General features: G+C 35.1%; 3 protein-coding genes across 4 annotated transcripts in view; all 3 read right to left on the reverse strand.

Moving 5' to 3' along the window:
• LOC129568164 (antigen 5 like allergen Cul n 1-like) overlaps positions 1 to 2,087 on the reverse strand; it is an 8,515-nt gene extending 6,428 nt beyond the window's left edge. The window contains exons 1-4 of the mRNA XM_055445743.1: positions 1,988 to 2,087; positions 1,810 to 1,913; positions 1,306 to 1,377; positions 983 to 1,214 (exon numbers count right to left, since the gene is read on the reverse strand). Of these exons, the coding sequence (XP_055301718.1) occupies positions 983 to 1,214; positions 1,306 to 1,377; positions 1,810 to 1,913; positions 1,988 to 2,009 (430 nt within the window). The 5' untranslated portion in view covers positions 2,010 to 2,087. The remainder of the gene's footprint in view (positions 1 to 982; positions 1,215 to 1,305; positions 1,378 to 1,809; positions 1,914 to 1,987) is intronic.
• Positions 2,088 to 3,121: 1,034 nt separating this feature from the next.
• Positions 3,122 to 5,152, reverse strand: LOC129566975 (antigen 5 like allergen Cul n 1-like). The gene is made up of 5 exons (XM_055443428.1): positions 4,713 to 5,152; positions 4,533 to 4,636; positions 4,161 to 4,392; positions 3,696 to 3,879; positions 3,122 to 3,602 (listed from the first exon to the last, which is right to left on the reverse strand). Exons 1-5 carry the CDS (start codon positions 4,732 to 4,734, stop codon positions 3,356 to 3,358), a joined length of 789 nt encoding a protein of 262 aa, XP_055299403.1. The 5' UTR covers positions 4,735 to 5,152; the 3' UTR covers positions 3,122 to 3,355.
• A 2,488-nt stretch (positions 5,153 to 7,640) lies between these two features.
• Positions 7,641 to 10,886, reverse strand: LOC129566844 (myotubularin-related protein 9). Of its 2 annotated transcripts, XM_055443124.1 has the most exons (7): positions 10,654 to 10,886; positions 9,816 to 10,584; positions 9,012 to 9,258; positions 8,700 to 8,928; positions 8,191 to 8,603; positions 8,032 to 8,129; positions 7,641 to 7,962 (listed from the first exon to the last, which is right to left on the reverse strand). In XM_055443124.1, the coding sequence occupies exons 2-7, from the start codon at positions 10,401 to 10,403 to the stop codon at positions 7,882 to 7,884; spliced, it is 1,656 nt and encodes a 551-aa protein (XP_055299099.1). In that variant the 5' UTR covers positions 10,404 to 10,584; positions 10,654 to 10,886; the 3' UTR covers positions 7,641 to 7,881. The 2 variants fall into 2 exon arrangements, with proteins under 2 accessions (XP_055299099.1, XP_055299090.1); XM_055443115.1 differs by having other exon boundaries at positions 9,816 to 10,886.
• Between the last annotated feature and the right edge of the window lie 97 nt (positions 10,887 to 10,983).

Here is a 10,983-nt window from a genome sequence, read left to right on the forward strand (position 1 = left end):
GGGGGGGTAAATTTTCTATTCCCATCCTGAATGTTCGGAAGCCCAAAAATCAGGTCAGGTGGTATCTGGGGAGGTACCCCAGACATGGGATCGGAAGGGCTCTTCAAACCCTAACTTGTGTAAAAATTTCATTTGCCTATGATTGCGTTGAAGTTTTTTATCAATGGTCCGAAAATTCGGAAATTCTCGAAATTTCGATTTTTTGACCAGCCGTACAGGGTCTCTTGAGGCAGACCCGGGGAAAATATTTTGGCTTTCTGAGTTTTTGCCCAAACCCAACTTCCGTGCAAAATTTCAGCCGATTCTGGGAACCTCGATGTGAATTTTGATTGATTTCGTGTGGAATGGTCGAGGGGAGGGTCAGTGGGCAATATGGGTGGGTCCAATCGATAGATCTCGTCAAAGTACCCTAACAAACACCCTTCCAACAGGGCGTAAAACCCATTCCTAAGCTTGAAAATTGGATTTTTATGATTCTTCCCATTGAATTAATGGTATATTTTCAAATGCGATTTTTGGGCTTGGGAGTGGGTTTTACCCCCCCAAATGGGGGGGTATTGTCAGAGTACTTTGACGAGATCTATCGATTGGACCCACCCATATTGCCCCCTGACCCACCCCAGACCATTTTTTGGAGTAATGTATATGTAAGGGAAGCATCATCGATAATAGCCCTGTGGGGGGTCAGGAAATGGGTCAGTTGACCTCGGAGGAAGCTGCAATCGATAGATCTCGTCAAAATACATTGAGATACAAACTGGTCCGGGGGGGGGGGGGGTAGCCACTCCCTAGCCCGCGAATCGGGTTTATATTTCTCCCCAGGGGAAAAAAATTTTTCCCCCCGGCAAAATCGATTTCCCCCCCCCCTCGCGCATGTATGGTGCGTTGTGATCAACAGCAAAAAGTGACAGTGCCGCGGAGCACCATAACTATCAAGAAATGTTAATCATTGTTTTTTCAAAGAAAAAATCATAATTTTTACCTGTATTGTGGCAACTATCGTGACCGTATACGCATGATCGTACGTTCATTTCGGCAGTGTATGCTAAATCTGCATCCCATTTTATTTTTGGCATACGCACAGCGGGGCTATAGGGAGTTATATTTCCTAGTGCTATCAAATTGCGATATTTATTGTGCACATCGACAAGTGATTGTTGATATTCTTTTGTCATGCTGAAGAGCGCTTGAGCTTTACAGCTATCTCCCCAGCTCTAAATAAAATGAAAATCGTAATTGATATGCTGCTTTTAGCCCAAGAACAACTAAGGTTCTTATTTTGTTTTTAAAATGCTTGATACTTACATATGTTACCACTGGTCTGAAATTGAATTTCCAGTTCCCAAAAGGATCAAGGTAAATGAAAATCGTATCTTTCTAAAACAAGCAAAAATAGGGTGGTCGATTTTTCGACCAATGGCTTTTAAGATGATCAAAAATTTTTCAATTCAATACAAGTTCTCAAAAAAAATTTTACCAAAATAATCATTTGTTTCGTCTTTTGTTCCTGCGTGACCAATCCGAAACAATTAATTTTTTGGTTAAAATCCAAAATTTTTGAGAATTTCTAGAAAGTTAATGGTTAATCGCTTTAGTTTAAATTTTCTACGATTTGGAAACCGATTAACTACATTTTTCCATACAAATTTGACATAGATTTCAATTCATTTTCTAAAATTTAAAACGAACAAATCGTCAAATTTGCATAAAAAAAGAAAGACACTTTTTGTACTTTGTAATTTTTCGTTTTCGAAATATTCTGCATATAGCCTTAAGGGCGTTTCACATTTGAAGAAAATAAATACTTACAGCACTGACATATGCACTATTGCACGCGATATTTTTTGTATCGCCGCAATTCAGTTTGCAGTAGTCAGTAGCAGCTATTGATGAAGCCAACAATAAACACAAAACTAAATTCAAATAAATATAGATAAATTACTGAACATTTCGATTTGTTTTTGTGTAATAAGTTTGCAAGACTTACCAGTTAACGTTTTCAGCAACATATTATTTCGGTTCAATGAATGAAAAAACAAAGTATTACTTCAACAACTTCCCAATTATGAAACACCTTGATCAATTTTAGGAACTTTATTGATATCAAAATGTACGGAGTGTACTCCTTTTATACAACAATTTTCGTCGATGAGCATCGTCGAATAAAAACAAAGTTAAGATAAAGAAGTACGCAGGCAAATTTGAAAATTAGAGACAAAAAACATGGTTTACTATTTACACTATTACGATTGACGCAGATTAATCTGCGTTCCTTTTATTCAAACCAATCTATTTACTTTCAATTCAAATATTTATCTAAAAACAGAAAACACAAATGTTCCTGAGTATAACTAGTCAATTTACGACTAATTGGTCGAAATCTATAGACTGGACAGTGGGCACAGAGATCGATGACGTTTATCTCAGATAAAATAACGAAAAATCTTTACTTCAATACCTAAATATTATAACAGCCGCGCATGTTTTTAACCCAGATTTCAAGTAAACCGAAAATATTTACTGAAAATTGACAATATTTAGTTGGCTGCCGTTTGCCTAGTAATAAAAAAAAGCTATTCAACAACATGATTCTGTGAAACAAGCGTAAGTCTTTACTTTAGACTGTAAAATACATTTGGTGAATTCCTATATTCAGAATGAAGCTTCATAATGGTGGTGCTTCTTTTCTTCCACTAAAAATTTATTTTTTGAATGAAACGTGTGAGTTCCATTTGAATCGTACACCATTTATTTTCATACCAAAATATTGACAGGTTTGCATTGCAAAATCTATTCTACTGATGTCACCATATCCGTTTTCTATTGTTTTTAGTGTTAGTTTGATTTTATTTATTTAGATAAAAACACTTTCATTTTCGATGGATAAAATAAATGTATAATCAATTGCTTGCTTTAATAAGCAAAATAATAATTTTGATCGTGCTTAAATTAGATTGCTGTTTAAAAAAAGATCTTATAAATAAAAAATTTATTGATAGGAGAGAAATAAATTCAAATGATCTAGAGCATTGATACATCAATTTGAAATAATAAAAATGTAAAAAAACATACAAACTATGCAGCATTAGCAAAAAGTTGAACAAAGCGAAGCGGGCTTGCTATTAATAAATAGAAAATGACTGCTGCCATGAAGTTCGACAAAAATTTTGGTATTCTCCACCAATACTTTATCTTTTGGCTTCAAATATCTATGAGTGAATGGGTTCAACAAATGTAAGTAAAAAATGCAACACAAAAAATCAACAAAACCAAATAGATGCACGTTATAGTTACTAGAAATCAATTAGAATTTATTTTTTCGTAAATTTAAATACTTCAATCAATTTAATCAGTATTAAATTTTCTCATTTTCGCTACACAAGTCTGGATAGGTTGCGTCAGTTCCCGTTGTACAATTTGAGGCAGTCGTTCCAGCAACATACACGTGGGATCCAAGTAAATTGATAAACGCATAGTTACATGTCAATATAAGTGCACCCCAGTCTTTTCCATTGTTGTTCGTTGTAGTAAAAACGGCAGCACATCCAATCGCGTCTGTTCTATCCTGCACCCATGCTGTAAAATGACCTACGACTGGCTTCCTGTTTAATTTAATGAAACCAAACACAATTGAATTGTGTCATAGAACCAAATATCCACACATAAAACAAAACAAAATGGCACAATGTACGTACGAACTATCGAAATCGCTGGCCTTAATTTGGTTAATCATATCCATCCAGCCATGTGACTCGCCATTTTTGTACTCATTGAACCAACCCATCGCAATTTCAGCTAATCGGCTTGTTGTTATTACTCTATCCCAATCCACATTAGTCATAATCATGGCAATACTTTGACCAGACATGGAATATTTTGCTACATTTAAAAGAATTAACGAATTAGTGATGTCAAAGTGTGATTCAAATTGTGGAATTGATGATTTGACACACCAATATATGGAATGGAATTCCATGTACATATATGTACACGGCTCAGTTAGAAGCCTTTATGAAGTTTATATGAAACAGGAGAAGTGCCTTGATGCCAAAGGGTTAACTACGAATATATACTCGACAAACACTCACCGATACTAGAATCTACTCAAATATCAAGGAATTTTGAACATTGTTTATTTTTTAATCTTATTTCTTTAGTACCTGTATTGTGGCAACCATCATGACCGTATACGCATGATCGTACGTTCATTTCGGCAGTGTATGCTAAATCTGCATCCCATTTTATTTTAGGCATACGCACAGCGGGGCTATAGTGAGTTATATTTCCTAGTGCTATCAAATTGCGATATTTATTGTGCACATCGACCAGTGATTGTTGATGGTCTTTTGTCATGTTGAAAAGCGCCTGATCTTTGCAGCTATCTCCCCAGCCCTAGAATTTAAAACGAACAAATCGTCAAGTTTGCATAAAAAAATGCAGAAATTTAAAATTTGACACTTTTAGTATGGAAAGTTTCAGCCAAAGTTGAAGTTAATTCGAAATTTTTACATTTGAAGAAAAGAAATACTTACACCATTGGCATATGGACTATTGCAGGCGATATTTTTTGTATCGCCGCAGTTTAGTTTGCAGTAGTCAGTATCAGCTATTGATGAAGCCACCAATAAAAACAAAACTAAATTCAAATGAAAAGAGAAATAAAATTCCCAACATTCAGATTTGTTTTGGTGTACTAGGTTCGCAAATCTTACCAGTTAGCGTTTTCAACAACATATTACTTCGGTTCGCTGAATAAAAAGAAAGTGTTATTTCGGCAATTCCTTAATTATGAAACACTTTGATCAATTTTCAGAACTTTAATGATATCCAAAGGTACGGAGTGTACTCCTTTTATACCAAATTTGTCAGCGATGGTGCTTACGAGTGAAACAAAAGATAAGATGAAGAAAAATAAGGCGACATAAAAATAACAAGAAAAAGTGTTTTGTTTGTATTAAACTACTCGGTTGACGCAATTTAATCCGTATCTCTTTCATTCAAACCAATCTATTTATTTGCAATTCATATACTGTAAGAATTTACACGATAAACCAATCAAAGAACATTTAAACTGATACAACCAAATTGTTTGCTGTCAAATCCTGTCTCGCTTACACCAACCGTCACACTGACTCGTTCGTGTACGAATTGCTGTTAGCGTAAAAGAGATGTTGTTCACAGTAAACTCAGTTTAGATGTTCATTGGATTTATATGACAAATCGTGTAAAACGTTAAAATATCGTGTAATTTTTAATGTTTCAAAGTTGGCGCAAACATTTGACAGATGCGTATATCGGGTAATAGTATTTGAAATTACACGATATTTTATCGTTTTTACACGATTTGTCATACAAATCCAAGTTTGATTGGTATCATCGTGTAGATTCTTACAGATATTTTTTAGTGTGTATTTTTTCGAAACGGCTAAACTGGACAGAAATCAATTGAGATACATTAAGGAAAAATTGTTTACTTCCAATTCGATAGTTCAATATTTAAACAGCCACGGATTAATTTAAATTAGAACAATATCATTTCCATCGATTTTATCTGAGCTAAAACAAAAGTTCCTACTGAAATTACAAAGCCTCAAACAAATGGCTATTATATACAAACGATCTTAAAGATCCGCATCACATTGCGTATAAATAATAACAAATTATAAATTTTGTGATTAAATGACAATTAAAGTGTGTTATAAATTTTTTATCATAACATCATGTGTTGGAATCAGATACGACCGCAAATGATTCTTGGAACTACTGAATGAATTGGCCCATATTTTCATTACAAAGCTCCGGTATGAATATGGGGATTCACCGAATGAATTTTATAGTCTGCAATAAAGGTTTACGCCTGTTTTTTGCCATCATTCTACACCATCCAATGAATCATTCTTTTATCATTTGTCTAAACAGTCTTGATTGATGGTGATTCTGATGGTGATTCTGTTGTTGAAAAGCTTTTATATTACCGGGCAAAAAAACAGCGAACAAAATATTGACAAATGTTTGTAAATATTTTACTTTTATGTATTAAGAACATGCGCTGCTGGAAATAAACAAATTTTCCTTTATTTTATTCAAACAGACGTCATATGTCCTGTTTATCCATTTCGTCAATCGATTGATTCGTATGTTTGTCTAAAAACAGGAAAATATCAGATAAATAATTGAATTGCAAATAAATAGATTGGTTTGAACGAAATGGACACGCGTCAACCGAGTGCACCTGTGTAGTAAAATATGTTTATTTTTCTTCTTTTACAGCTTCTTGTTTTAATTATTTTGGTTTTCATCCGTTGGTGCTCATCACCGAATTTTTGTAAGAAAAGGAAATATTCCGATCCTTTCGATATCACAAAATTTCCGAAAATTGCACGGAATGGTTTGCGTTAAATTTATTTATTTGAATTGCATTTATACGATATTCTTATTTTGACTCTTAATACGCACTGTACAGCAGTGAACACACACACACACACAGTAGTGTTGAACAAAAAAATGAATCTATTTATTAGTAAATATATTTAGCGTTTCCCTTGAGAAAGAAACACCAGCCGATTAATTTGCAAAATGTGCGAAATCAATCTGGTTGAAAGAATAGCTAAACAAAAATATTGTATAGAAACCATCACTATACAACATTTTTGAATTCAATTCTTAGCCACCACATACAACTCAGTGACCGTTAGTCATTTTTGTCCACAACGGTAGTCTTCTATTTCCTCTGTTTGTCTCTATAGTTTGAACAACATCTTGGCACATATGGTCGTTTGAACAGTGTTCAATGAATACGTTCTGTTTTCAATTTATTACCAATTGATACCCTTCTTCAGCTGAATGCGCCATATGTAATGCTTTTTATGCATAATTGGACGGTTCAATGTAATGCTTGTTTGTATGAAAATCAATGAAATATATGCATAATACGTGCGTTCATTGGTCGATTTTCTATGCATATGCGATGCATAAAATGTGCATCTTATCTTCCTAATGTAAATGTCTGGAAGCTATACCATATGCATACTGCGTGTATTGTATGCATATTGTGTGGGTTATATGCATCCAATATAATTATACAAAGCATATTTTTTTGCATCATTTTTGGTTCAGATTATGCATCAAAGACAGTGATATGGCTCATTGGGAGTGCATCCCTCGATAGAAAATTCATTGCACAGCTCCTAATACGAAAGCACGTCCATCCTTCAATCGAATTTACAATATTCAGAATGTCCACAGAAGAGTTCGTGTGAATATTCAAAATGTTCACCATTTTTTTTGAAAATGAATGAAACTCACAAATGTGTAAATTCATTTTTAAAAAATTCCAATTGATTTCAAGTGATATGATGCGTGGATTCATTTTGTTATGGTTTAATCGGTTCACGATAATTCTAGATGATACTATGCATTGCTATTCAGGTCCTGACCGTTGTTGACTGCACCACTTCTTTATCATTTCAAAATTAAAAGAATAATGTGTAATGGCAACGTGCAAGAGCACCTCTCTCTGGTTGACATTAACATTTTTTAAAGCCAAAAATGAACTCAAATTCCTTTAGTTTAATTTCCCAAAATGGAAGTGATCCAAAGAGAATGAAATCCGTCAGATATCTAAGTAAAACCAAATCATATCAAATTGAATTGAATTGAATTTATTTCTATTTTGAATTAATTTTTCTTTTGTTGTTGTTGTTAAATTGACAGCAGAATTTAGCCTCTTAATAAAAATGTATACATTTCATTCTGTAATTACAACAGAGGGACTAATTTGTTCATGATCTAGGAATTCTTAGTGTTCTGGGAACTCGGTAAATATTTAAAAATAGTACTTGATATTTTATTTGCTTTGATAAATTCTTTACGACCAGCGTCTTAATTGTTCTCAGTTTCATTAACAACGGTTTCATTGTATTCTTTGGTCAAAGCGATCAGTTCATTGCGAAGTTTTACCGCCTGCAAAAATGAGAAATGAATAAAATGAAGAGTCAAATCTGAAAATAAATAGAAAAATTTGGTTGTTACTTTGGTTCGCATTTCCTTTTCTCTCGTGATTAGCGCCTGAATTTGGTGAAACATGTTTTTGGTTTGCGTTTGATCGATCACCCATCTCAGATACAATTCTGAAAATAGAGCAATTGAATGGAATTTTGCATATTATATTTTCAGTTCAAGAGTCTTTACCAGTCCATAGTTCCAAGCTAATCGGTGCAACAGATGGCCAAATAACACCCTGATTTGGTTCGTACATTGGATTCAACAGTGATTTCAGCACATCTGGCCGATTTAAGTAGGACCATAAGCTCGTGGTGCGTGAGTGCAATTTGATTGCTTGTCGTTCGCGTTCCGAATCACCAAGGAATGTTCCGTACGAACTGAAAAAGCTATGTTCGTACAGCAGAATCAACATTTGTGTGTTGAATTCAAAGCTAAATGGGAATTGGCAGTGCAATTGGTAGACGCTATCGAGGAATAGCACAAAGGTTGAGGCCGACGTTTTTTGACGAGTTTGTGACGGTGTGTAGCAGGAGTATTTGTGACGGGTTGCAAACGGAAATCCAGCTTGAATCCATTCTCGTTCGATTAGAGCTTGAATGCTATTTGCAAGAAGCAAAAATGATTTTTATTACTTTTGAATTAAATCCAAATTCAAAAATCTTTTTTTTTTTCGAGTTGAAATGAGCAAAACATACCCTCGCACTGTGCGACAGTCTGGATTCAAAATTATTTGGACGAGTGAGGTGACGATGAGTGTGGAATCCATTCCTTTGCTACCGTGTACCAGGCAAGGTGAACCTTCTTGATCCAAGCATTGAGCAACGACACAGGCGGCATTCAGTGAATTCAAAACGAGCGTAAGCCAATTTGAGTTTTCCAATCTATCAAACCACTTATCCGTTGAACAAGATGTGTCATTGCATGCTAAAGTGCATTATTAAAATATTAAACAACATGAGCTATACGCCACACATCACCTAATTAGATTACACAGTACATGCACATACCTTCAATAAGTTTCGAAAAACTGTGTAGTATATTAGAGACATGGGGTAAATTGCCAATCGACCGCGTCACTTTGCGCCATTGATTGTAATGCTGGTCCGTTTCACTGTTCGATTTGCCCTTACTCCATGTATCGACGATGAAACCTTTTTTGCTACGTCCTAAAATCACATTTAATATTGCTTCATCGGCTCGGCATCGTTTGTTATTTGCCGCACTGCTCGGTTGTGCGCTCCTCAGTAGAAAAGCCTTTGAAAAAGTAGAAAATTAAATTAGTGACGATGAAATGAAGATAGAAAAGACCAGTAGTCGCAGCTTCATAATCAAACGACTACTTAACCCTCAATAGTATAATGTGAACCGTGAGTCGGATCACATTGCTTCAAGGGGAATTTTTATTTGTCAATGTTTTTTCTTCATTTTTGTCTTTGGAGCTATTTGTCTATGTGGTACGATTGGTGAGTTATAAACAAAAATGTGCACGAAAACGAAAATTTGACAAAATAAATTATTAGGTTTCCAAACTAGACAAATTTTTGACACTTTTGAACAATGGATTTCATTGTTCTCTGATTTATGTCTATCGCATTTTCTGACTAAACCATGAGAAATCTAGGATTATGACTATTTTTTTCGTTATCTATGGCCAAAATTCAACCAAGTACCAGTACGGGAGTCCTGGGAAAAATTCATGCAGTTGAGGGTTAATATCAGAGCAACAACTTTGATAATGGACATAAGAGTGAATTGCCTTGAAAGATCAAAGAACGACAGAAAAAAAAACTCGATTGAAATGACACACTCACTCCATTATCATGGCGATAACTGATGACAGGAAATCGTCCACCGTCTCGAAATGCGGCCGACTGTATGATTTCCTCGTCGGTGATACTTTTCGGTACGACCAGTTTTGCGCCATATGTTGGACACACCGAGAAATCGCGATTGATATGCGTTATACGCCATTCGTCGGTGGCCAACAATTTTGCAAATTCCAATTCACAGCGAAATATTGTGTATCCATCTTCAAGGATTGTGTACATGGGTCGATAGAAAAACGGATATAAATACTGTTGACTGTTCAATTTGGACAGCTGTTCAATTGATTTGGCAACATTCAAAAACTCTAGCTGCTGATTTATCTCCAGTGAAATAATGCGTAAATCCTTGCATTTGAGTGTGATGAGACCGCCCTGTTGAGGCATCGTTTGTTTTTGCTCAACCACATCGATTGCATGATGTAGCAGCCACAATTCCTGAACGCCTTCACGACGCGAACTCAATATCAAATGATGACCAGTGATACATAGCGTCCCTTCGACTGGTTCACTTGTTTGTGTGTGCAAAATAACGCCATCCAATTTTGGTGTCGCTATCAATTCGGCAAATTCCATACTGTTTTAAATGCGAAAAAATCGACTTCCGCCACTCGTTCTCTATTCAGATTGCACTTTTTAAATATAAACAATTTCACGTGCAAACAAAAGTTGAATGAATTATGATATACAATTCATGGTTCCTTTTGGTAAATGGATTTTGTACACCTTTCTGCTATGAATACCGCGAACACTTTGCCTAATTGAAAATCAATAATTAAAAACTAAAAATTCACCGGTGGTCAATACATAAAACTGCTTAACTAACTAAATTTAATTAAAGCCTTGCGAATGCGCCTTCTTATATGTCGATTTTACGATTGCTTCCAGCTCAAAATCGCTACAATATGCACACGATTATTTTGATGGGAAAAAGCGATGTTATCATTCTATGCTCTTTCAATTGCAATATGTTTCGTGTGAAGTTTCTACGTTATTTTCATTGTTTGACATACACGCCAGTAACAGTGACACAACAACAACAACAACGGCAACAACAACACCTTAATGTCAGACACATAACAACGTTCACAGCGCTAAAATGCAACTGGTTATGTCAAACTGAGCAAATTAATGCAACACCGAATCCAATCAACGC

The sequence above is a fragment of the Sitodiplosis mosellana genome, unplaced genomic scaffold, assembly GCF_009176505.1.
Source record: "Sitodiplosis mosellana isolate CC-2019 unplaced genomic scaffold, AAFC_SMos_1.0 Smas_scaffold_1, whole genome shotgun sequence".
Taxonomy (NCBI): Eukaryota; Metazoa; Arthropoda; class Insecta; order Diptera; family Cecidomyiidae; genus Sitodiplosis; species Sitodiplosis mosellana.

Bases quoted from the DNA above. Each gene is read 5' to 3' on its own strand.
- LOC129566975 (XM_055443428.1), bottom strand. From the start codon at position 4,734: ATGTTGTTGAAAACGCTAACTG. The intron at 4,637-4,712 runs GTAAGATTTGCG...ATTTGAATTTAG, and splicing joins GTTGTTGAAAACGCTAACTG to TTTTGTTTTTATTGGTGGCT. The intron at 4,393-4,532 runs GTAAGTATTTCT...TTTAAATTCTAG, and splicing joins ATAGTCCATATGCCAATGGT to GGCTGGGGAGATAGCTGCAA.
- LOC129566844 (XM_055443124.1), bottom strand. From the start codon at position 10,403: ATGGAATTTGCCGAATTGATAGCGACACCAAAATTGGATGGCGTTATT. The intron at 8,929-9,011 runs GTATGTGCATGT...AATGCACTTTAG, and splicing joins TTTTTCGAAACTTATTGAAG to CATGCAATGACACATCTTGT. The intron at 8,130-8,190 runs GTAAAGACTCTT...CTCTATTTTCAG, and splicing joins TAGCTTGGAACTATGGACTG to AATTGTATCTGAGATGGGTG.